General features: G+C 36.0%; 2 protein-coding genes across 3 annotated transcripts; one reads left to right on the top strand and one right to left on the bottom strand.

Annotated features, from left to right (window-relative positions):
- Window positions 1-1,096: 1,096 nt before the first annotated feature.
- On the bottom strand, window positions 1,097-8,391 carry LOC105158310 (uncharacterized). The gene is made up of 6 exons (XM_011075027.3): window positions 7,950-8,391; window positions 6,758-7,093; window positions 5,928-6,083; window positions 3,626-3,963; window positions 2,728-3,241; window positions 1,097-1,864 (listed from the first exon to the last, which is right to left on the bottom strand). The coding sequence occupies exons 1-6, from the start codon at window positions 8,104-8,106 to the stop codon at window positions 1,398-1,400; spliced, it is 1,968 nt and encodes a 655-aa protein (XP_011073329.2). The 5' UTR covers window positions 8,107-8,391; the 3' UTR covers window positions 1,097-1,397.
- A 2,433-nt stretch (window positions 8,392-10,824) lies between these two features.
- Window positions 10,825-24,667, top strand: LOC105158296 (RING/U-box superfamily protein). Of its 2 annotated transcripts, none has more exons than XM_011075008.3 (16): window positions 10,825-11,202; window positions 14,228-14,300; window positions 15,375-15,440; window positions 15,961-16,026; window positions 16,114-16,196; window positions 17,325-17,376; window positions 17,463-17,534; window positions 19,830-19,897; window positions 19,976-20,024; window positions 20,114-20,198; window positions 20,286-20,387; window positions 20,505-20,556; window positions 20,919-20,970; window positions 21,491-21,607; window positions 22,665-23,492; window positions 23,697-24,667. In XM_011075008.3, exons 1-16 carry the CDS (start codon window positions 10,982-10,984, stop codon window positions 24,369-24,371), a joined length of 2,661 nt encoding a protein of 886 aa, XP_011073310.2. In that variant the 5' UTR covers window positions 10,825-10,981; the 3' UTR covers window positions 24,372-24,667. The 2 variants fall into 2 exon arrangements, with proteins under 2 accessions (XP_011073310.2, XP_088737321.1); XM_088881195.1 differs by lacking the exon at window positions 10,825-11,202 and adding an exon at window positions 12,599-12,728.
- The last annotated feature ends 1,642 nt before the right edge of the window (window positions 24,668-26,309 follow it).

Here is a 26,309-nt window from a genome sequence, read left to right as displayed (position 1 = left end):
TAAGTTGTAGCGTTTTCTTACTGTATTGTTTTAGCAGTGCGTTAGTTAGTTAGCTAATTGGGTATTTAATTAGTTTGTTTCTTAACTGATGTACTTGAGTTCTATTTAAGATAGCTTGTACTTTGCAGCCGATTTAATATGTAAGATTTGGTTTGTTTTACACTGTTCTTCTTCAACAAACAAGTTCATATCCATGGCGTCTCCGCTCACATGCTCCCTTCTACAGAGAGTGAATCGACTGTCATTGTGTCTTCTTAACATCGCGCTCTGACCTTTTATTATGGCGAAACATTTAAGCTAGTGATAAAACCACAAGAACCACTCCACTCCACATTCTCATCAACTACACAAATCACAACTTGAGTAATGTCATGTTGACAGAAATTGACAGAACTGGACCAACTTGCACCGCGTGTATTTAGTGTCGCGGAAACTTGTACATCAGCATATATATCTGTGGCCCATGTGCATCTTCTTCTGCCTCTTTGTCACATAAAAACTCGTTCCAGTACTAGATTTCTTTGCTCGATCCATGTGCATTTGCGGACGACAGATAATTGTCTATTTTGCTGTCTAAAAAATACAACACATAAAGTGCAGTATGGCCCTCAATCCTTTTCTGAGCATGCTCACTTTGAGGTATGATTGATTACTCAGTCTCAGGGTGAGTAGACCTTATGATCAAGGTAAACTATTATATGTTTTGACCTTCCGTTGTTACAATAGAAATTCTTGTCTAAACATTAAGGGAAGAGGGTCAAGCGTAAACACAAATTTATAGGAGGATGTGTAAGCATAATATCAAAATTTCTTTGGGGGAAAATATAATTTTGCATTTTAGAGGAGGTGTAAGTGTAATTAATCCAAAATTCTATTTGTAAACTATGATTGTAGAGAAGTGGCAGAGTAATCATCCAAAATCTAGGGACTTTAATGAAATATGTTCAAAAGTCGAAATGTTTGGTAACTACTCCTGTCATCCAACGTACCGAGTAAAATGTATTGGTGCCAACATGCTGAGTGCTAACCCTCCAAAATCATGCTCGCTTGTATGCAGTATGGGCGAGTTGGAAAGAGGCAGTCGTTACAGAGAACAGAGTGAAAGGAAGTGTTCCATTTCCCAAACAATGCTCTACAACAACGAAAGACGACGTAGTGTTCTGGTGCACAATCGACACCATCCATCTTACAAAGTAATGGTACAACATTGAGAGTCGGCTCTCAAGGGCCGACATGAAATGTTACAACACGACTCTTTACATGTGACACTATATACAAATCTAACAGTTGTACATGATTTGGCACTAACACCACAATAAACTAACAGGACATGAGCAAAGAAATGTGGGTCTGTTTCTGGTAGACGATTCCGACTAACCTTCCAGGCAAACTCCACTTCACTGGGACGGCTTCCTGAACTTCTGTTGACTACTACTAGGCCTGTCTGTGCCCCTTGGTGGTTTCATCATACACGATTTCTTTACAAGGTTAATACCATAATTGTTTGTACCTGCATTTGAGTCCCTAAATAGCTTCCTCGGCGGGGATTTGACTGGCCAGTGCAAGGGTCCTTTCTTCACGGGCTCAGCATGAACAATGTAAGTTTGTTTCACATCTGTCGAGAGCCTGAGCTTCTTCGAGGGAGACCCATCATTGCCAACTTTTAAAGGAATGGTAGATCTCACAGTTGATTTAGGTTCATCAAATAATTTATCAGATCTCTCAACTGATTTCAGCTTGCTAGCTTTCATCGCCATCTGGCATGGCTTTTTCAGCAACTTAAACGTTGGACAGGGATTTTGCTTCAAGGACTGTGCAGCCATGTCTAAGAGTGTTTTGGCAGCAGCACATGTCTGAGAGTAATCTGGTATTGAGAATACACAATATAAGGAGAGGACAAATGAGATTCATATAAGTCAGTGAAGGAATCTAAATCTAAATTTGCTGATCATAGCCACAGCATGGGAGCAGCAATGTGTCATGATGCATAGGATATTAGAGTAAAACGCAAGATGAGCGAACGCTTGAGATACCCAATAAATATGTTTGGTAGCAAGTTACAAGGTAATCTAGCCCAATGCAAGGCAAAAAGCCAAACAAATAAACATGAAGACACAAATTAATTATACCAAGAAGCACATTATCAAGTCAACTCATGAATAGTATTTGACATCATATCTAGCCTAGCCATATGGTCTTCAATTCTTTTCTGTGCTTTTAGATAGATATTTTACATTTATTGCAAGCACTCGGGGTTAATACTAGGGAAAGCCGGAAAGGAAGGCAAGAAGAAGAGGGGAGCGCCCTCAGCCCAATCATCCTTGCACTTGCCTAAATACACGATGCTCTGAAATGTCTATCTGCTCAAAGTAAACCATATGTACAAATTTTTATTGGTAATACATAAGCTTCTGTTTTATTGAAAAGTAGACAGTTTCTAAATGCATAAAACAGTACACCAAAAAATCAGTACCGCTTGCAAGAAACTGCATGCCACAATAGTGGCAGGCTTTGAAATCTACGCCCGACGCGCCAAATAAGCACTCGAGTACGTATACAACTAAAACTCCAAAAAAATTGATGTAATTAGGGAATAGCAAATCTGATTTTATGCATATACCATCTTCCTGCAGCTAGTAAATTTATCCAACAAACTTGTCTATGATAAAACTAGTAGGAAAATAAATACAGAATTAGAAGCAAAAGTAGACAATCTGATAGACTTGCCTGCAGGAACACTTGAAGTTGAGCATGCACCAGATGCTGATAAAACACGTTCAGCTGGAGCAACTTCATTTTCTCGATCCTCAGACAAAAGATTCGTTGAAGGAACTAAACTTTGGTCAAATGTCAGTGTTTCAAAGTCTGCAAGTAAATTAGCAGAACCTTTCTGCAGTAAGGTAGAATTTTTAACTTTCACCCATCTACCTTGGCATATTGTTCGACTTGTGGATAACTTACCCGCATCTGAACCCACCTTATTATGCCCAGAAAAAGAATGAGACCAAGGAAAAGGCGGCAGGCCAGTTCGCTGAGAAACAGGTTTGCCCACCCGAGGATCAGTACTTTTTGATGATGTAGGTTTGCTCGCATCAGACAGTAATAAATCCAAATCCTTTGGTGGAGGAAGTGCAAGACGCTCAAAAACGTCTTTTGGTTGATACAGTGGGGAATCAACATTAGATATTTGGATCTTGACATCAGAGTCTTGAACCTTTAAAATGGAACTACAGTCAACACACTGTTCCAACAATTCAAAAATAATTTAAATGCATATTTCACAAGTATAAATCCAATCTTAAGCATATTAAGGGATGTAAGAATAAACAAAATACATTTCACGTAACACAGATTCTGTGCATACAGAATTTAAAAGGGGGCCCCATCCATACATCTGAACTTAGTAACTAATGAAGTCAAAACAATTTTGCCGAATTAGTAAAACGAATTAAATGGTGAAGACAGCAAACAAATCAGAGTACCCATTTACCATTTATAACAATGACCAAGTACATGGTCATATAAGTATATAATTCTATTGTCTTGCATACTAGAGTTCTTTTTATTAAATCATTTCTGGATAATCATAGCATCAAAAGTTTCAACACATCAAATCGAGACAAACCTTGTCAGAGAGTGCCAGATCTGCAGCGCAATTATCTCCTTTGTCATCATCAGTTTGGCCTAGTGCAGAATTAACAGTAACCAAGCTGGTTGAACCCTTTTGGGTGCAAATAGTATCAACTTCAGCACAATTTTGGGCCTGTAAGACCTTTTGAGCTTGAAGAACAGAGCACGCCTTCCTAACTGACTCCAAAATAATATTGTTTGACTTTGGGGCTTTTTCCCCTTTGTCTTCAGCAATACTAGGACTGCTATAACTTCCATGCAGTAGCTCATCTAAAGACAGCTCGTTGACATATTTTGTGATGTCAGAAGAATCAGGTTTTATACCATGTATTCCTGAACAATTAATATTGTCATATTAGCATTCTCATAAGAAAGGCATAAACAGAATACATTCTAGAGAAGTGATTAAGGATAATCCTTTTGTTATGCCCATCTATGCTTTATGCCAACAAAAATGAGGAGAACTATTGTTCTGCACATGCACATGCACATTCTATCAAATACTGAGACCACCAATAGCTAAAAGGATTAGATCCCTAGACCACAAATAAAGGTAAAGGATCAGTGTTAACAAAAGAGAAATCTCAGGCAGCCCACAGCTGTGGAGCATGTATCAAACTCTTTCTCGTTTTGAGGATAGATGGAATTCCATTTTTTAAAATGGATGAGACATTCCTAAACATCAGGAAAAAGAAATGTAAAAACAACCATGCCCAGAATCCACTCAGACTAGGGTATAGAAACAGCCCACCAACTGACCAAAGGAAAGAACTATACAGATTACAGACAATAAATAGACATTTAGGAAAATATTAAAATGATGCCCAATTCGACCCTCCCTCTGCAACTTTTACACCATGAGGAACAGCCATCCCTCCGTACCTTGATAAATTTCGGCTGCTTCCACACCACCAATGCCCAAAGGTGTGTTTAACAAATCGCTCATATAAACATTTTCCAAACATCTTAAATAATCTCACGAAATATTCCTACATGTGTGCAAAACCAAAAAAAAAAAAGGAGGATGCAGCTCCTTCGCTTCCAACTCAGCACTTCTTTAGATGTCATTAGTGGTAATTCTTTAAGGAATCAAGGTTTTCAATATGCCTTTAGCTTCTAAAGCAATTCTAGTTTGCAAATAAAATAGTTGGAAGCAAATATTGACTGAAAAATCAGCTCTGCGTATACCACATAAGAAAGAAAACAATGGGATCCTATAGTTTAAGAAAAATAGAATGATCGAGTACCAAAGAAAATCCAGCTAGATTTCCAAATCACCCATTTTCCTCCCATATTATTAAGAATGCAAGAAAAACAGAAAATCCAAATAATGGATTTGTTAAGACTATAATAGAAGATCAGCGGAGTGTTAATAGAAGACGAGACCTTCATAGGCAACAGGATACCCGATAAAACTAAGGTAAAAAATACTGCACACTGTAAACCTAGTTCCCAATCACTGTTTATGGTACTTCGGGGAGTTGAGGGAAGGAGATTTTTCTTCTTTGTAAGAATTACATCCAAACCATTACAAAAGCTAAATCCATCCATGTCACATTAGGAATTTGTCTAATCAGAACGAGACCAGTAAGCCCCTTCAAGGCAGACATTAAAACGAAAAGGAAGAAGAATCTTTTGCAGTTCAGGAAAAAAGTGAATTATTGAATTAACCATATCTTCTTTGGTCCGTGCATTAGCAGGATCATATGTGGCTATTGATCCTCAATAGATGTGTATCTTTCATTGCTGCTTGTAGAATAATTCTTTAAAATCAGATAAAAGATCTTGGTGGTGGCTCTAACAATCCTCTCTGTGGTTAATTTTATATTACTGAAGCAGTTGGCTTAAAAGCTATCTTCTCTTCTCTTTCTGGTTTTCCGTTTTCCTTATCTATTATTGCTTTCCAAAGTGAGTAGTGCTGAGGGTGTGCAGCACAAGGGGTCTATCCATAAAGCAAGATTAGCTCAACTTGGCATCTTGATAAAAATACTGTTAATATTCTAAGTTGACAACAGAATACGAATCTTCTGAAACTCATGTAGATACAGTGTTGAAACTTATTCGCATTCTGAATAAGACAAAAGGGGGGTATAGCATTGCAGCTAATTGTTTGATGGTAGCTAGTTTATTTCAATTTGTCCCACTGAGCTTCTTCAACAACACAGCACTCAGATTATATGAGACAGCATAAAGAAATTTATATGAATCTAGACCCTGTTAGAAATCCTTCAACCACATCTGACACAGATAAATATTAAATACAGGTATGAAAAAAGGGAAAAGAAAACGTTTCATACCATAAAAGTTATTTCCTCCTGTAGCGGAATTAAAGCCAATCAAGCCATTCTTCAGAGAGAATGAATCGCATCTATTCTTGTGTTTAACTTTACTATTTCTTTTATCCCCACGTCTGCTAGTCGAACTGTTCTTTTGCTTAAACAGTTGATTTTTCTCTATAACAAAAATAGAGAAGAAGCATCACAAATGCAGCTTTAAGATATTTAGTGGAAACTCAAAAACACAGTAATAAAAGTAAAAGCGGCTGAAAGCCAATAACTACACTACAGATAGAAACTTATGACACTCTGAGAAGATAAGGAACCAAGTGCAAGAGGCACCCAGCAAAGCGGATTCTCCCCAGAATGAATACAAAAACTCTATTCATGAAGTTCAAATACACTTATTAATCTTCTCAAACTTATGAGTAGCATGATTGAGTTGCTATGCACTTTCTCATTAGCAGACTTGCTACAAATTGCAAGCAAAGAAGGTGTAATATTATCCATCTGTTGCTTTATTGCGAAAACAAGTATTTTCCCACTTACTGAAAGCTGAATAATTATCTTTTTTATATGAAGGACAGTAACAAATCTATCATTATCAAAAGAGCATTGCCTTCAGTCTGACTAAGCACACAACCATAGAGGCAACGAATGAAATAACATCCAACGTTAACATGACGACAAATTTTAGGAGAAAAAGAACACACCAAGTGAAGAACGTAAAGTAGTTGTGATGCTCAATCTGCAAATGTGCCTTTCAGATACATGTATCAAAATTAAAGAAGAAAAACAAATGAAAATGGATTAAGTATGTTCTATCACAAGAACAATTGGACATGTTGTACCTGAAAGACTGCAGCTTGCTGAAGATGAAGCAAGCTCGGGAGAAATCCCATTTATATTAGGTAATCCAGGTTTAGGTTTAGAAACTTCCATCTGTGATAACCCTGATCTCTTAGTGCACCCACTACTATTTCTTACTATTTTACCAGACTTCTGCAATACAAGTTTAGCGTCTAGATCTAGAGTTGAAGGATGAAAAGCCGTGTTCCCTGAAACACGGTCATTAGTTGCATCATTGTCATGCAAGCTGGAGGGTTTGCAGACCTCTACACAAGGTTCAGAATCCGGAATGTTACGCCAAAAAGCTGGTTCAGACAAATTAACAGAGCGAATGTCATCTGAACAATCACATTTAGAGCCAGCATTAGTTGAGAAGTATATATAGAAACTTGGGATGAGTTTGAATAATTTACGCCTTTGTTACATGAAGAACGCGAAACAAAATTTTAAAGGCATGACATTTTTTGTTTCTCAAGGAATCCATGAAGTCAAACGTAATAAATGCAAAAGAGAAAATGAACAAGAAAGGAACTTGATTGACCTTCAGATAGCCACCCAGGTCATGTTTTAATGTACTCTAGGATTACAAGGTATATTTGGCATTAAATCAAAATCATGAAGAGTGAATAATCTTTACAATAAGGAATGAAAAGGATGAATATTCTAAAAGTAAGGGGACACACATACTAAAAAGAGCATGTTTTTTTTTTCTGAACACCGTGTAGAACCACTAACAAATAGCATGCCAAAGATTACTCGTATCTTCTGTTTCACCGCAACAAAGTAACCAAATACTACTTTATAGTGACAAAAGTACGGATCAAACCCATTAGGAAACTCTCCAATCACTTTCCACCAATCACAACTCTTAGAACAACCAATTAATGACAGATTTTACAGCCCAATTCGAACATTTAACAAGATTTAGCTTGGTTATTAGAATCCACAGCTCAGCATCTGGTTCTAAGTACCTGCACCTCCGACAAATTAACAATTGAACTACAAAAAAGTCCATTTTTTTGTTAAGGAAGCATAAATTAAAGATTATAAAATAATTAGCATGCCAAAAGATTGAAAACAAACCGTACACTTCGCAAAACACGGGGAAAAACTATTTAGTTCTGAACGTATATAAACACACACCGGAAGCAATAATCAAATACTTCAAAAAAATTGTAATCATGTCAAGCTCACCTTTTAAACCTCCAGAGCTACATGCGCCCTCCGTATGGCACCGAACTTCCCCCACCACGACAACACCACTCCCACCGCTGCCGAAACCCTCGGCTGACCGCATGAGCCTCCCCACCTCAACCGCCGCCGGAGCAGCTACCTCCACCGCCGCTTCCATTCACCTCTAGAAACACCACTTCACCAAAACCCCAAATGAACTCAGCAATATTTTCATCTGAATAACAATAGTCACGAACAGAATGATATCTCGACGAACTTGTCAAATTTGAGTTGAATTTACACGATTGAGGGGGGAGCGGAGGATTAATGACGCAAAAGATCGGGAATTGAGCGAGTGGAGGGATGACTCGAAGGGCGAAATGGATTCAGGTGGGGGTAGCATGTTGCGGCTGAGGAGAGAGAAAGAGAGTCTAGGGCACGAAATTGAGGGGAGAGAAGAAGAAGGTATTTATAGTTTTCGGGAAAAGTAGAAAAATGGAGGGGATATTCAAGTGCGGTTGGTGTCACCGTGATCCTCCTGTACCTGAATATTTTACTCCACTTTTTCAGAACCTTCATTTTATTAGATTGATTTCTTCTCTCTCAATACCAAAAACTTCTCAAGGGTACGATTGCTTGTAATTTCATTTCATCTCGTTTTTACCATAAAATTTGAGATGAATGAATTTGATTGAGAGGAAACTCTTTGTAATATATATTTTTTTATTTCGATTTTGAAAATTACAAAAAAAAAATTATAGGAGTTCGATTGTTCAAGTTCAGAGCGTTCCAGTTTGAACCACATAGTTTGTTTGTCTGTCAATAAACTGGATTTTTTATGTAGGCCAACTTTTAGTATGTAATTGGATGTGATGTAAAAATGTGATAATTTTTTTTTTTTTTTTTTTGTGGCTAAAGCCGACTATGCCTGAGCGGACTCCTACCTATTTACTAAAATTTCAAGACCCCAAATAAAGATTTGTACAAGCACACGGAGATGTTTAAGAGTGTTACTCCCTTACAATCATTTAAAACAGGAGTTAGAAAAGATTTTGAAAACTGATGAAGGAGGCAAGTTGTCCTTGAATCTCTGTTGGCTCTAAGAATGTCGATTGCCGCTGTCGCATGCAAGATTTGCTAAGAGATCAATATCCTTGTTCCCCTCCCGATAAATGCATGTGCACGCACCTCTAATCATCGTATCTCAATTTTAATGTAATAATGATAGTTGACGTGATATGTTATTCTTATTTTTTGTTAGTTACAACTGCACTCAAATCGTCTGAAAATCATGTAAACGTTCTTTTAGTTTTGGTTTCGAAAGTGACAATTTGGCAGATTAATTTGTAAAATCGTCAATGATATTCGACTTGAAAATAGCATACAAAAATCGAGACTGCATCATAGTTTCCTTTACTAAAAACTGTCCTCGTGACAGGATAACTAGATCGGTTTTTATAAGTATAAAATAGAATATTAATCAGATACAATAAATATATTTATTTTTTATAAAGTTAATTTAGTTCATCTATATGTATATATTGGGATAAATTACAATGAATTCACTTGAAATTTATTATAATTATAAATACTTCCTCATTTTTTAAAAAATTATAAATATGCCTCTGAATATACAAATACCTTAACAAACACCCCTTGTGAATGCTTGTCGTATAGGGTATTTGTTGCGGTATTTATAATTTTATGTGAGTATTTGTAATTTGCCAAACATCGAGAGAGTATTTATAATTATGATGAATCTTAGGTGAGCCCGTTGTAATTTATCCAATATATTGAACACATTTTTCTTAGGTGAGTCCGTTGTAATTTATCAAATAATATAGTACTAGTGGATGAAACACACTCGATACGTGTACAAATAAGAACGAATATGATTCAATATTTGATTTAGGTAATTTGGGCATTATTATTTAAGAGGAATGATAAGTAAAATTCTAATTTTAATAATCTCGACATGGAAATAAGGGAGATTAAGGAATTCGTGGTCTATATTTGAATTGAAGGATTTGAAATCCAACAAATTGTTTAAATTTGTTTAGATAATTTTAAATTCACAAAAAAAATCAAAATTATTATCTCTAAATTTGAATTATATTTTACTAAATATTAATGAATTTTAAATTCTTATAATATGAAAATTGTAAAATAATTTTTTGATATCCCGCACAGATACAAAAACCATCAATCCAAATGAACCCTTAAGGAGTTGTATATTTGACATACCAAATTAGTTATTTCAAGAGGTTGAGCTCTTATTAAATAGTATAATAATAATAATAATAATAATAATAATAATAATAATGATAAACTTCCTCCGAAAATTTTTTATTATACATAACATCATTTCGTTAGGTTCTATACGAAAAATACTGATTTTAACAAAAGAATTTACTTAAGTTTTAATTTTGTTTCTTATTTAATATTTTTAAATTTATAAGGGGATAAATGTGAAATATATATAAGGAGTGAGTTAATATTATCACATATTTTTTCTTTATAAATACGAAATTATTATATGAGAGTGTTAAATTAAAAATTTATATATTTTTTTCTAAGAGTCAACATACTTCGTTCAAACCATAATGAAATGGATCATGTGTAACAGTGAATTTTTAGAGGAAGTGTAGGTACAATTCAAAAACTTTTTTCAGAAAAAAGTGTAATTTCATATTCCCTGATAAGGTCTAAGCGTAATAAAGCTTATAAATGACAACCAATCCTTTAATTTATTTTTATAAAAATATTATATTAATTTATATTTAAAAAGTATGAGTCAGAAATTTTATTTTCTTTCATATAATAAAATAATATAATAAAAACTAAAATTATAGACACAGCACCCACGTGGATAGTAGTAAATAAAAGCAGGACGTAGTGTAGTACGATTTTAAACCCTTCCCCGGAAAAAGGGAGGGGAGAAGAAGGAAGAAGCGGGTGTTGCCTTAGACCGACTTATTGCAAATTATCAGGTTTTAAATTTTGTTATGGAGTGTAATTTATTGTGTTTATAACGTACGTGGCGATAAACGAGAATGGCTGGGACGGCGGTGACACCGGCTCCGGCGACCGGGGTATCATTGGATGCCGGAGTTGGTGGCAGCGGTGGAGGTGAGGCCCCGAGCAATGGATTGAAACCCTCGGACTTGAACGCTTTCCGAATTTCCGCGGTGATTGATCGTTTGTCACTTCACGTCCACAGCCACCAGAAGAACGACGCCGTAGAGTTCTTAAACCTCTGCCTCTCCCTCGCCAGGTCGGAGACGAATTTTCGTTTAATTAATGTTTTGTGTTGTGTGCTGTGGTGATTGAAGTTATGGGAATGACTAACTTGATGCCATCCATCAAACTCTCTCATTTTGTGACGAGTCCGTGAAAATCTATTTCTCTATGCGCATATCTGTAGTGTATGGTTGTATTGGTAGTGTTGAATGTACATGCTTTGTGTTTCTATAGTTTTTTATGGAGTATGAGGTCTTTGTACTGGGTGTTGTTGGGATAGCAGTTACTTGAGTTACAAACTGTTAGCTATATGGTAATGGCGATTAGTTTTAGCTATATGCATATGCATACACTTAGCAAATGGTTCTCATTCATGTTTTGTCTATTCGATCCTGTATGACACTACTAAAGTTGCCTGTGTCTTCTTTAACATGCTCTATTCAAGATTTTTGGGTCAAGGTTTTGTACAAGTTTTTACTAGAATTTATGTCCTTTCCCCCCAAATTATTGTGGTAAATTTAGTGGAGTGATGATCTTCCTAGTGTAAAGTGGGCTATGGTGTAGTTGCAACACCTTGCGTCAGTAGATTGCACATTTAAAGGGAAGTCTATTTTGAGTTTTTCCTACTTTTTTCAAGTTACTGAATATACATGAATCTTTTTCTCTAGCAGTAGATCTACATAGATCCATGTTATTTATCAAGGCAGCCAAAGTAGCATATGATTTTTTTTAATTGCCACCATTCTTTTGCTTTTACAAATTAACTTGCCTTTACTATCAGGTCAGATGTCCTGGCTGGTGCTCTGAAACGGCAATAAATTATTATCATTTTCCCAATTAGTTGTATATGTGCCCCATATTTCCTTAGTGTTACTATGCTGGCATATGTTAGTCTGCTTGTTGCATTTCTTGTTTTTGTAGACCATTCTAGAGCAATATCTAACCGTCGTCTTTAGTTACTATCAATGACATTGACTCTCTAATTTTTGATAACTTTGCAGAACGTGTGTTCTTTTCATGTCTTTGGCAAGTAGATTCCTCCATTATCCATCTCTACTCCTGACACCTACTTCCCATTCATAGCAGTTCAGAATTTCTTTATGCTTGTCATCTGTTGGTTTAATCCCTTTCCATTTACCCCTTCCCTCCTCCAAATTTCCCTCCTGTTGCTTCCGTGCCAGAGTTATTTTCCTCACAGTTACTTATTTATTTCTAATTCCATTATGAGGGGTGCGCTCTACCACTAGGCTAATAGTCTATCGTGCGGACTTTCAATTGGGGGCCCCATTTAATTAATGGATAAACCTATATTTCTTTAGTAGCAGTGCCAGAGAAGGAAGATTCTGTCGGAAGACAGTAAATACTTTTTTATCCGTCTTACCAGCGCTTAGATAGAACAAAAAGATAGTATTTAAGTCTCAATTTCCCTGTATGCCCTAGAGAAAACCATCCTCTAGAGATCGTGCATGGTTTAGCTGCTACTCTGTCGTGGGTGATTACTTTCTGAGCGGTTCCGGAGATGACTTCAGAACTTTATCAATTTTGCCTTGCACTTGCCAGGTTTTTCCTTTGATAAATTTATTTTTGGTTCTGGGGTGATGTATAAACATGAAGATATCATTTAATTGTAATGAGCATACGCAAGTTGGTTACTTCCATTAGAATGTGTTGCGTGCTTTGTCTATTGCGTCCTTGATGTTGCAAGTAGAATTAGATCTGAAATCATTACATTCTTTCTGGAAATTAAAGAGGCGGGGAATACGTCGGTCATTTTTCTTTGTACTTATGCTAGAGAAAAAGATAATTGTTTTCATGGCAGAGGTTGAGGACAATGTAATGAAGCCTGCTTCGCTGTAGATTCAGTAATGTTGTGTAATTTATGATTCTAGGGTACTTTGCCTTATCTGATAGGATTTTTTGGTAGTATTCTATTCTTTGGTAAAGTGATTTGTCTTCGATTTTGATTCATGAATGCTTTGATGTGTCATTAAGTTGTAATATGAGGGTTTTGGTAGCCAATTCATTCTATTAGAAATTATTGCCATAAGCTCCAGGCTAGTCTACACTTGGCCGCCGCCGGTGTGCGGGTGGGGGTGGGGTGGGGGGCTTACAAATTCCCAATCTCGTTGGGGGTGAGAAAGCGAATCGACAAGTTGAGGTTTATAACCTACTTTTTCTATTTTATTTTAGTTGGGGAAGTGTGGGAAGGAGGTTACAATTAAATTTCAATTTGATTTGGCAATACATTGTATCTTGTCCAGAGAGCTAATTGACAAACAAAAGGGTCTGGATTATCTTCCTTTCCTGTGTAGTTGATATGAATGCTGCAAAATACGCATATTGCCTTTTGTTTGTTTCTGACTTTAATTAGTGAGATGGATTTAGGTCTATAGCATTTGCACACATCTACTAATTTAAGAAGTTATTTTATACATAAGTTGGCCTTAAATCTATCTTGTTTATTGGGCTAGAACTAAGGGAAATCAAAACTTTAGATCTTACTGCCCTCTTTGTTTCTGGATGTGTTCACGATCTTACTCCTTACAAGCATACATTACTAATGATCTTACGCTTCTAGGTTGAGCTACCTTCTATTCAACTGCCCACTTCTTGTGAATGACACATTTATGATTTTTTACAAAGAGTCTATGCACCGCCATCATCATATTGTTTGCAGACCTTGTGGTTGTTTCGCTCCAGAAGTTACCAATTAAATGCGATTCCCCACAAATGGTTTATAGTTGTACGTCTGAAGAGCCACATGTATTTTTCGTTAGGATGTATAATGTGATGGTAGCCAAAAGCTATGTTATCGTTCAATTTATTGGGTAACCGAATCTTGTGAATTAGGTCATTGGTGATTCAGTGTAATCATGCTGATATTCAGTGTGCTTCCATATACTTATGGTCTTAGTAAAGAGTTTTTCCCTTTTTTCTCTTATTTTAAGTAAAGCATGATTCATAAGGAACTCTGAATATTATTTTTGATCAACAGAATGAATGTTTTTGCCTGGATATGTTTGTTGATTTACCTGTATCTTTTTTTCTGTGTGATGCAGAGGTATTGATTTTGCCATTGCAAACCATGACGTTCCACACAGATCTCAAGAGTTGCCTTCACTTATAAAGCTGGTGATGATTTTATATAACAATTGTTTGATTTTTTCAGAGATATGTATTAGCAGTTCGAGACATAACTGATTGGATGCTAAACGAAATGCCTCCAAAAATCTTAGGTTTTCACTTTTGGGCATAAAAGTTTCTCATATTTTATTTTCTTGGGGATTCTGTGTTTGCATCTTGGAGAAAATAATGCTTACAACAGAATGGGGGAGAATCATTTTGACTATTCTTGAAGATCAACAAGTGGACATAGGACAAATATAGATATGTATTACATGCTCCTAGTGCATGTACTTGTGACCATTTCTTCATTAACTTGTATACTCTTATGTTTGTGAATGGAAATTGTACTTGTTATACTTTTCCAAAGAAATTAAAAAAGGGAACTGTTGGAACTTAAGTGGAATTCTTCTAATAATGACTACAGAAATTGACCTGGATGCAGTGGCTCTTTAAGTATCTTCCCTCTAAAGAGTTGAGGAAAAAGGCAAGCAAAATATTACAATATGAAGCTTGATAGCCAACTTTTTCAAACATGATTAGTTTTCTGTTTCAAAAAATTGATTTGAGCTTTTTAAGTCATTTTTAAATCCATCAGAATTGATGCAGACATATTACTGCTTTGCTCATGGGAATCTCCCTAACAAATTAGTTAGTACCAGTGGAGCTGCATCGGACACGAGCTTATTCTTTTATCAGTCCTTGCCTAATTATAGTCCTCTCTGCATTGTCCATGATGCCATTTACTTTATCTTTGCCATATCATGGAAAATGTGGTAAGTGATGCATCACTTGTTTTTATAGTTAATTAGTCATCACAGTCTGGCTATACTTTCTTCACTAAATTGTCTGACTGTCTGATCTTGTTGTTTACTCCAAGATTATTGTATGTATTTGCTCGTTTTTTTTTTATTTTATGTATTTGCTGTTGTTGTATGTCTAATCATTTTTTCTTCACATTTCAGAGTCATTTTTTGATAGTTATGGCCCTTGATGTGCTACCCTTAAGCTCCTTTCATGTGTTAATAAACTGATGATCTGAAGCCATTTGTCATTCTCCTTTGGTAACTTTTACGTTGCTAGGTCTGCCAGAATAAAAATGATACCCTCCTGCAAGCAGCTATTATGGTCCTGATGATTTCTGTTAAGGTAATCTTTTGGTGTTGTACTAATTCTGTGCTTCAGTTCAGTGTTTTGACACAGTCTCTAAAGAGATGCATGCTATGTGACAATGCATTGTTTGTATCATTTATGGATCCTGGTGTTCGGACATGTTAAGAGGTGATTGCTCCATTTATCTGAAAGCTAGTTGTTGAGGGCGATTAGGGAGGAGTGGTAATGCTATCCACTTTTCCAAGTATGCATGTCTGTAGTCCCAACTATGTGCTGCCAATGGTTAGCTTTTTTGATTTCGAAACAACTGCGCAGAAAGTATCTGGTGGGGTTTTGTCCTATTTGGACCTATCTAGTTCACTTCTTTAGGAAGGACCAAGAGAACATTTATGAGGATAAACTTGTTCATTTTTCATTTTCTACCACTGGATTAGATACCTATGTACTCTGTCTTTGTGGAGGTACTGATATTAGGGGGCTTGTGATGTAATGCGCATGGCTTTCTTAATTTTCCAACATGGTACTTCTGTTTCTTAACTGTGAATTGCTTTTGTAGAGTGCTTGTCAAAGTGGTTGGTTTTCTGATACAGATTCTAAAGAGCTAAGCGATCTGGCAAACGAGGTGGACTGACAATTTATTTATTTTTTTATACTTATAAATTCTTCTCATTTTTGATTGGGTATGTAATTCAAGCTTTGACCTTTACAGATTGCGAGTAACTATGGTAGGGTGTCAAATGTTAACACTGAACCAAGCTTTTCTCTTTCTGCTATCTCAACAATCATATCAAGGTATGCTACACTTATGGTATTGTCTGCTGATACTAATGTTCCAATTTATGACGTCATGTGATTGGGCTGTAAAGGTTCACCATTATGTGATGCCTGCCAATTGGAACTGCTTCTACAGCAGTCAAGGGAACCACTAACTTGTGAGCTCCTAATTAAGCTTTGTGTTAGTGAGGATTTCCACTTCCTTGTCATCTTGAACTTGGAGGGTTGCTCTGTTTGATTTTTGCTGTAAGACCATGACGACACTTTGAGTTTGCTAGTAAAGAGAAGGCATGGATACAGGCCAACTTATAGAAACTCAGGATTAAGGCCTTAATCATAGATAATTCCATGTATGTGAATCTGTTGCCTACTCCTCAATGTTATCTTTGCTTGATTAATCTGTTGGATCATGGGTTTAATTAATTGTTGTTGCCTGACCGATATTTTAAGTAAAAGTTGTACAATTGAGTTAAGTTGGCTAGTTGTTTATTTGATACTTGGTCTTGTTTTGTAACTGTGAGAGAGAAAATAGTCATGCCACAGTTTTATTTGTAACTAGCAATCCGGCACACTTGATGCCAAGTGCAAAATTAAAAATGAAAAGCAATATATGTGTGTTCGGTTGTAGTGATGTGTTTGTGATAGAGTATTAAGTCAAGTGTTTTTCATGATAATAGAATGAATAGATAACATTATATACAAATATTTAAAGAAAAGAAAAATGAAAAATCTATAGAAGTTAGATGTGGGTTGTTACTATATTCTAAGTTAAATTACATTTATAGGCCTATGGGATATATTTGAGAAAAGCAGAATAAGTGTATTATGTACATCTGCTAATGCATATAAAGTTTAGAGCTTAATTAAAGTATAGATTTATGTGCTCAAAGGCATCAGGTGTTGGGCGTTATTACTGTATTTTGCTAATTGTGTGTTGAACCTCTGTTATGTTGTATATTCTCAGTAACTACTAGAGAGAACTATTATGAGTTCTCAAGGTAATGTAGTCTACACCATGTTCTGATGTTTAGTTCTTTGGTTTCTACACCTTGTTTTTCTGATTTCCTGCATAAGATTTGGACCTATTTCAATTCAAAGCCTTATTGTTTATCTTGCAACTGAGAGGAAATGGCTGTATGTGTGCAGATTCTACCCGAAGTTGAAAATGGGTCATATCTTTGTCTTTTTGGAAGTCAAGGTGGTTATTTTGCCTTCCTTTCTTCTACCCGAGTCTTGATCTGATGTTTTTCTGCTGATGGTACTGGGGCATTTTGTTCATTGTAGCCTGGATACGAAGCCTATGTGAGTGACTTCCAGATTTCAAAGAATTTGAAGTCTTCTCCAGGAGATAAAATAGTAAGCATAGCAACTCATCGATCCTTTTCAATTTCGTTTTTAAGGGGCCTGTGATTTTGACAACCACCCACCTTGTCTGTATGATTTGCAACTGAGGTTGTTCTGCTGAATCTCATTGCCTTTCACATCTTCCTAGAATTAGTTGGGACCTCTCAGTGGAAGAACTAGTGGCACAACATTTGTGAATTTATTTTTAGATATAACCTGTGATTACAGATGGTTCAAATGTTGGTTATTATCTTGAATTACTTCTGATGAATAGTTAATATTAATTCATCATCACTGTCTTTAACTGTTATTATAATATAGTATGACTGTTTGCTATTTTTCAACCTTGGCGCTGCCAACAAGAGTTATTTGGATAAGGTTGTGACCCAGAACTACTGATAACAATTCAGCAGTTTACCTACATTCTCATGAAAAACCTGCATGGTTGGTTATTATGATAACTTGTGACCACATGGCCAAGTATTTTTAGGTTACTTCTATCATTTGTTGGTTTTTGATGGGCAACTAATAGCTGGGCCCAATTGTTCAAGGTATATTGAACTTTGAGGTGGCCTTGAAGCAACACCAAGTGAAACAAGTTTGAATCGTTATTCTGGTAATCTTCAATAGTTCAATGTAGTTAGAGATAAAAGCGCCAATCATCTGGTATGTGTGTCTGAATAAATATAGTGCTATCGTGTGGAACTATCTAAGAGCTCATATGTTCATAGGTTAGATACTGCATCTTGAGTGATTTATTCCTTCAACCTTAAGCCATAGCTAAAGTGGGTGACTTTTTGTCTGAAGCTGAATTATTGGAAGTGGTATCAAAGTACTTGTGATGGTAGCTTGTATTGGGGTTGCAGTGGCTTTTTCCATGGGTTGGTTTTGTATCATCTCACATTGGTTCTGGAGACAAATCAAAGTGGCCTGAGAGAGGGTATAATGGATTCCTTGAACTACTTTGGTTTATTTTTGTAAATTAAGATGAATGTAGTAGTTGCCAATGTAACCATGGGTTCCTGCTTGTGCACCCTAAGGAGGGCTTGGACTGTGATGACATGGTAATAGAGTTGATGACGGAAGTGCAAATTCAAGAAAATAATGGTGGATGTGGAGTCTAGCTGATTTAAATGATGACTGTAGTACAACTGAATCAATTTTTTGTTTGAGATACCACTGCTAGTGAGGAGAGTGTATGACATGAAGAATGACCTATTCTGTTAATCCCAAGTTAGATTTGCAACCACCCAACCAACTCAATAAGCACCATCTTGTGTACCCAAATTTGAGGCCTGACATCAGTTCATAGCATTCATGCAGCCTTTATATGCTTTATCCATAAAGCATCAAGATTCAAATTAGTTTATTACTTACTCTGCTTTATTAGAATGTGTCTTAAAGGTACGGATGCATAAACAAGTGCCCTATGTTTGGTTTCATTTTTGGGCATTTCTCGAGACAAGAGAAAACACACCCAATGTTTGTTTTTTTTGTTTTTTACACCTTATCTGTGTACTTTTTTGTTTTTCAACTTTCTATATATATAATATATATATACACACACTCATATGTATAAATATAATATAAAAGACATTTGACAATGAATAGTGATTTTTGTCTAAAAAAAAAATACAACATTTATAACACAAATCCAAACATACCATGTATCTCCGACCCACACTTATTTATATCTATTTTTCTCTGTATCTCCAAAACACCAAAACACAACACTCCAGAAACAAAACCAAACACTATGGTGGTGTTTTGGTAAAAGATGGATGGTTTAGTTTTGGTCCTTGGGTGGATTGACCAAAACCTTTGCCTGTTCTGTAGTCCATGTCCTTGGTCGAACTTGCTGTGGAATGAGGATGTGGTGGATCATTTACACTCTAGGATTGGTCCTGTTGTCATCTACCTGAAAGCCATGGATTGTTTTTTATTTCCCAGCAATGCGTGGGGTCCTTAGTTAACTGATCTCACTAGTTAGATATGCATAAATAGAATGACAAATTCATTACATCTGGTCTACAGCTTGATTCTCTGTATAGGTTGTAGTGAGTGGATAAGCGACTTCAAGTTGTGAACATAATGCCGGTTTAATGACTAATAAGAGAGTGCACTCCCCCCTCCAAACGAGTCTGATTGTTTCTAATCCTCTGAAATATTAGGTTTTCTGTATCACTTTCATTCATGCGTTGATTATTGTTTGGATTTTCAGTATATGTAGTATACCTACCTACAGCTCGTATTTACTTTAAGTTCATGGAAATGATTTGTTCATCTAATCATTCCTTTTGGCTGCAGAGGTTATTTGTTGTCCAAACGGATTGTATTGAGACATCCTCCTGCCTCATTAGTCCTCCAAAAGTGAAGTAAGATATTTACCCCAACTGAAAAGGAAACATCTTTCCTTGCAACGGTTCATGAATTTTGTTATGCTTGCTTTGCAGCTTTCTCTTGAATGGAAAGGGAGTGGAGAAGAGGAATAATCTTTTCATGGTTTGTTGCAGATCAAAAGACATGTCATTTTGTTTTAGGTAATTGTTTGCTTTGAGGTTTTACTTGCATCAGTTTTTTGCCTCTTGTAGGATACAGGACCACAAGTTCCAACAGTCGTGACACATTTTCTGAAATATGGGTCAAATCTTCTTCAAGCTGTGGGTGAATTTAATGGTATTCTTGAGCCAAATTTCCTTCTCTGATATGTCTGGTTTTGATTTGGACATAAGGTGCTTACTTTCAACATTGATACTTTTGAAGGAAATTACATTATAGCAGTTGCTTTCATGAGTGAGATGTCAAACCCTGATAGCAATATCCTCCAAGATTATGAGCAGCAAGCCCCTGCCGTTGTCGATTCAGGTGCCCCTCAAAAAACTTATTTCTCTGGACAATGTTTTGATAAAAGGAATATTGAGTTACTGCTGGATTAAGTGATGTTTGTTTGCTAACTTCTTTTCTTTTTGGCACTATATGTAGATTCCGAAGTAATTGTGGGGCCATCACGGATATCACTAAATTGTCCTATTAGGTAATTCTTCATAACTCAAACTGATTTTTTGTGTTTTTTCCTCGTCATGCCTGCTCTAATTCCATAGAGACAAGCTTTATGATTTGCTTTTGAAAATCCTACCCCCAGTGTTTTGCTGCATTATGATGCTGCAAATATGAACTGATATGTGGGAGTGCCTGTTACGACACTCATGTCTGGAGTTCAGTTACTTTGAGTTATCAGTTCAATTCCTCACCTTATGTCTGCCATCTTGCTTGGGTGTCTTTTGACAGTTCCCTTGTATATATTAATATGAATTTGAGGGTGATCATTCTTGCATCTTAATTCAAGGTGCACGTTTATGCTGCTGATTTAATTATAATCATTGTTAATCTTGACAGCTTCAGGCGTATCAAGACTCCTGTCAAAGGCCATTCATGCAAGCATATTCAGGTAAGTGCAAGCATTACATAGTTGAATAGAGTTGCACATATAAAGTATGAAAACAGTTGATACTGCTTTTAATGTTATTTAGTACGTCATGGTAGAAGTAAAAGTAAGATTTTCGTCTAAGGAAATTTTGTTTCCTCGGTTATTTGATTTATTCTTGACAGTGGTCTAACTAGCTATTCTGGTCATAGACATATTCAGCTGGGTTCCAGTTTGACTGCTTGCTGATTTTATCTACAAAGTTTCATTCTATTAACAAGTTTTAACCATTGAGCCTGTTTGTATTGTATTTTTGAACAAGATGTGAATGCGAACAGGAGTAGAATGCAACTAGGGGTCATGAGATGTGATAATCCAACTTACTAATTACTTCAAATAAGTAAATTCTGAGACTTCTTGGTGAAACCCATTAAGAAGAAATCCACATTTGTGCAGTTTTCTAATCTCATACTTCTGGTGAACTTTCATTACTTGTTGGCTTAGTGTGTCCTCTTTCATTCTAATCTGTTGACATGCTTTTCAGTGTTTTGATTTTGACAACTATGTGGACATAAATTCAAGACGACCTTCCTGGCGCTGCCCCCACTGTAATCAGCATGTCTGTTTCACTGATATTCGCGTGGACCAGCAAATGGTTAAGGCAAGTAGCTCATTTGCATTGACAGTGAATTTTGTCATGCGCATATGTCAATATATATATATATTAGTCTCCTTATGGTTAGTTTTATTCAGTATTTATACACTTGTATAGAAATTTGTATAGACATAAAACATATTACATTCACTTAATTTAGTAAATAAAATAGGCACACAACTAATGCAATAGACATGTATATATCTTAGAAAAATGTAGATGTGAGATTTCAGGTTACCCCATGAAGAAGAAAAGGAAATAAAAGAACCAAAACGAGAGGAAATTACTGTTGCACTGTGAGAAGATGGTATTGTTAAAAAAATTATGTTGTGCATGAAATAAGTTACCTTGTAATTACTATTCCTGCTAAAAATCCGTTTCTTTTCATACTGAAAATAAGTCAAAAAACTTCTGTCATCATGATGACACTATAAAACAACTTGAAATTTACACTAAAGCAAGAAATTTCCATATTATAAATTTAAATAATAGCCATTCACTAGTCACAAATATGAACATTAATCAATAATTAATAGATGAATGGAAAAGAATGAAGTTACTTTCAAATTCAACTACCATTCCTCAATCAATTTAAGAATTTTATGACATTTTATTACATTCTTTGGTTGAAAAATAAATAGCAATGGGTGTGACCTTACCTTTGCTGTACGTGATAATAAGGAGAGACTGGGGCAGAGAGAGTCCAATTGGTGAGAGAAAAAGAAGGATCTTTGGGTAGAAACATGAGGTCAAAAAGTTTTGTGCACAATGGAGCCAATTTTTTAATTATAAGAACAGTTATAGGAGCTCAATGGGCATGTAGACATGAATATGTGGATTTGGTGGGGAATGTGAATGCCGAGTTTTCCCTTTTATATGTGTTATATGTGCTTGTACTGATAAGTATGTAAATGATATGGGAGCTATGATTTATATATGCATTCATATTACATAAATACAAACACCTATATGTAAGCTCCATGGCCATCAGGGTCACTGGCTATGGACCACTGTTGTACATTAATGATATCATATATACTGAACGGTCTTGGATTTTTCTCAGATCTTGAAAGAGGCTGGGCCCAATGTCTCCACCATAGTTGTCTCCTCGGATGGGTCATGGAATGCTGTCATGGAAGACGATACCGTACAGAATCCAGATGATGAGACCTTTAATACAGGAGAGGATGAGTTTTCACAACCTAGGGATGTCCTGGATCTAACGCAGACTGATGATGCAATATATGCTATTTCAGCTTGCGAACCTGAAGACAGAAAACATTTTTCAGATGCTGATCTTCAATTTATGGATCAGACTGAAGCAATCAACCCTCATATAGCCAACACAAACGATGTCAATCAAAGTAGCACTCATGTTGCAAATGACTTCAGGTCCGGAATCTACACGCCAACCATTGGGCTGGGGCTGCCATCAAATTTTCGACCCAATCCAGATATTGCTGGTTGTCCTGTGTCCATTTCAGCTATAAGGCATCCCTTCACTTCTCCAAGTCAAGAAGTTGAGGCTTTCCGTGGTAATGCTCTAGTTACAGCCTCCACATCACAAACTGCAACTTCTTTGCCAAATACATCCCAATTGCAGCAGTACCAATTTGGAAATCCGTCTATCACCGATGAGTATGGAAGGTTTCCATCAGTACCCAGGCATGTTTCAAGAACACCAATTGCAGTTCAGGCCCTTCCTGCTCAGCCTCCAACTTCTGTCCAACAAAGTTCTAGAAATAGTGTCAATGCTTTAACCCAGAATGGTCTGTCAGCAGCTTCACCAGTCTCACCCTCTGTACCAAACAGCTCCACGCCATTTCGTGCAAATCCACATGAGGTGTCACAGATGTCTGCATCTCCATTGGTTCAGCGTCCCAGTGTACAGGTAAACTAGTCCTCTTTCCCAGTTGAATAGTGTTTTGTTCCTTGGTTTTCTGCATTGTTTCCTGAATTTGCATACTTTGATCATGCACCATATCATTATCACTTGTGATTCTATGATAGAGGTTTCTTCCCTGGTACATATATTTCTGTTGTTTCTGTCATTATTCATCATGGATTCTCAGCGTCTCTTTTGGAATCCGGGCAGCAAAATCGTCCATTCCTGTCTGCTCGACCACCTCATCAGAATGCTGGTTCCCAGAACCTGAATCAGATCCCAAATGCATATAGAGTTTCAAATGAACACCACAGTTCAAGTCAGCAGATGGTCAAGCCCAGGGTGCCTCATCCAAGGAGTCGATCACCAGGCCTGAACCAATCATCTATGCAGTCTTCTGGCAGCTTATTGCATTCCCAACAAACTCATTTGATTGCGGCTGCAAACAGAACTGTGCAGATGGCTATTGGTGAACCGGGAATTTCCCCCTCAAGTTCAAGGAAATCTGATGGACGTAGTATTCTATCACTGGGAAACCAAATGGGCAATATCGGAGTTACATCATCACCAGTCACAAGGATTGATACTTATGATCCCTCTGAGGTGAATTGGCGGCCAGCAGGCCGGATGCGTGGAGCCCTCTCTGGCCAGGCTTATACTGATGCGTTGAACCAGTTCATTATTCGGCCCAGTCAGCAAGCTCAAGCTGCCAGACCAGTCCCAAATTTGACCTCACTCCCAACTAATGTGCAATCACATTTGCAAGCCGTTGTGGCTGGTGAAGCTGTCCAGGTTACTCCAGCACAAAATCATCCTTCTGCAGGACCAGCTAGCAGCCCAGTCATTCCAGAAACATTGCCTGATGGCACGTCTGCGAACAATTGAGTCATGGAGTTGAGGGGAGCCAGCTGGTGAGCTATTTATAGAAAAATTGAGGTATTGTGTGTATGTGTGTGTGTGACGAAAAAGGAACTACAGCGCAATGGGTTTTCTATAATTACTTGTGTGAAATTTTTTAGCTATTTCTTGAACGGCTGGTTTTGTGCATAAACTGAGAATGCTTTTATCTTTCTTTGTTGTGTGCGCATTTAGAACTAGCAACTACAGGTCAATGATGTATTTTTAATTGTACTGTAAAAAATTTGGAAGATGTTTGTATGAAATGTATTGTTGCTGGATTCTGTTTGTGCGATTTTACTTGCATAACATGTTTATATTTGAAATAACTGTGGCTGCATCACATTGCTGACTATTAGATAATTTCATTTATCATCTTTTACTTCCTCCTTACAAAATTCTCCATATCAATGGGGAATAATGTCGTGGGAATGAGGCCTGCCTTTCTCAGCTGTCCGACCCGAAAAATAGGGTTAAAAGTATGGATTACACCGCCCTCCGCGGTTTACACTGTTTTCATGTAATTAGAAAATTATATTTAATGTTTTTTAGTTTTATTTTCGTCTATATTCGTTGGTCGAAATTTATAAACTTTATTGATATCAATAAAAAAATTAAATGGAAGTTTATATGTACATCTGACTGATATATTGCAAATTAAATAGATCTCTTTTGACCAAATTAACCTTATAAAGGTGAACATGTACCTTCTTGCATGCTAATGTGTGTGAAGATTTATAAAAAAAATTAATATTTATCCTCTACTGATATATTGTAAGTTAAATAAATCTTTTATCACTAAATTATTCTTATAAATCTTCATGTGCATGTGGAGAGGTACATATTCACTTTATATATATATTTTTAGTATAAAAAAATTTGTTTGACATACAATAAGTGTGTATATCAATCAGAGTGAATATAGATTTTCATTCATTTTTATTTTGATGTGTGAATTTACTAATTGATAAATCTATTTGTTAGAAGTAAAAAGACGATAAAAATATCGTAATTTTTCAAACCACACAATTAACACTTTACATTTACAAATAAATCTGATATGACTATTTCCCCCCCAAAGCATCACTTACTTTGGATGATTTAATAGCTAATCATCTCTTATTTTACATTTACTTTGTTAAGAGCCGGACCGTGACTTTTGGTTTAAACCCAATTATCTTCATTAATTTATCCAATGCGTATTTACCCTTGTTTTGTAATAACTTCTCTCAACTAACCAACACTGCCCCTCAACCTCCACTCAACACTTTAATTGTGGTATGTTGCAATTAGGATAACATTCACACTTCCTAAAATTCAACTTCATTATATAAAAACTGTTTTTTTTAATAAAATTATAAATACACTTACTCGAGTGTTGAATATTGTCTCTAAATGACAATTGGAGTTAGAGTAACTTCGTAAATTACAACGGGTGTTAATGTAATTAGACAAATCTAATTAAGTGTTGATGTAGTTTATCCAAAGGGTATGTTTGTATGGAATGATTTAGATTCCAGAAAATGGATTTAGAAGAAGGATTTCGTATTAAATGAATTTAAAATCAAAATATAATTCAAAATAGGATTAAAAATTGAAAATTCTTTGCAGTACTGAATTATCTAAAGAAATTTGATGAATTTGTTACTATGAATTCTAAATCTTTTGTTTCAAATTCATCGATCTAAATACCATATAAGGATATATCTATCCATGGATAGAGTATTATGTGGATCAAGAAAAAGGAATAGGGTTTAATCCATTTTACTATGTGATATTGCAAATGGACAAACTACTTTTCATATAAAAAAAGTAGTTAAATTGCATTATTTTAAAAAATACAGGAGATAAAATTCTATTTTTTTTCCATAAAGAAGTAATTTATTCATTTGCAATATTATAGGAGAGTTGCTTGCATTTTTACAT

Source organism: Sesamum indicum, linkage group LG1 (assembly GCF_026168435.1).
Source record: "Sesamum indicum cultivar Baizhima isolate 11 linkage group LG1, ASM2616843v1, whole genome shotgun sequence".
Lineage (NCBI taxonomy): Eukaryota > Viridiplantae > Streptophyta > Magnoliopsida > Lamiales > Pedaliaceae > Sesamum > Sesamum indicum.
Note: the sequence above shows the minus strand (reverse complement) of the source record. Positions and strands in the feature narration are given on the sequence as shown.

Bases quoted from the DNA above. Each gene is read 5' to 3' on its own strand.
- LOC105158310 (XM_011075027.3), bottom strand. From the start codon at position 8,106: ATGGAAGCGGCGGTGGAGGTAGCTGCTCCGGCGGCGGTTGAGGTGGGG. The intron at 6,084-6,757 runs GTACAACATGTC...TTTTTGTTATAG, and splicing joins AGCAAGCTGCAGTCTTTCAG to AGAAAAATCAACTGTTTAAG. The intron at 3,242-3,625 runs GTTTGTCTCGAT...TTGTTGGAACAG, and splicing joins ATCTGGCACTCTCTGACAAG to TGTGTTGACTGTAGTTCCAT.
- LOC105158296 (XM_011075008.3), top strand. From the start codon at position 10,982: ATGGCTGGGACGGCGGTGACACCGGCTCCGGCGACCGGGGTATCATTG. The intron at 19,898-19,975 runs GTAAGATATTTA...CTTGCTTTGCAG, and splicing joins ATTAGTCCTCCAAAAGTGAA to CTTTCTCTTGAATGGAAAGG. The intron at 20,199-20,285 runs GTATTCTTGAGC...ATACTTTTGAAG, and splicing joins AGCTGTGGGTGAATTTAATG to GAAATTACATTATAGCAGTT.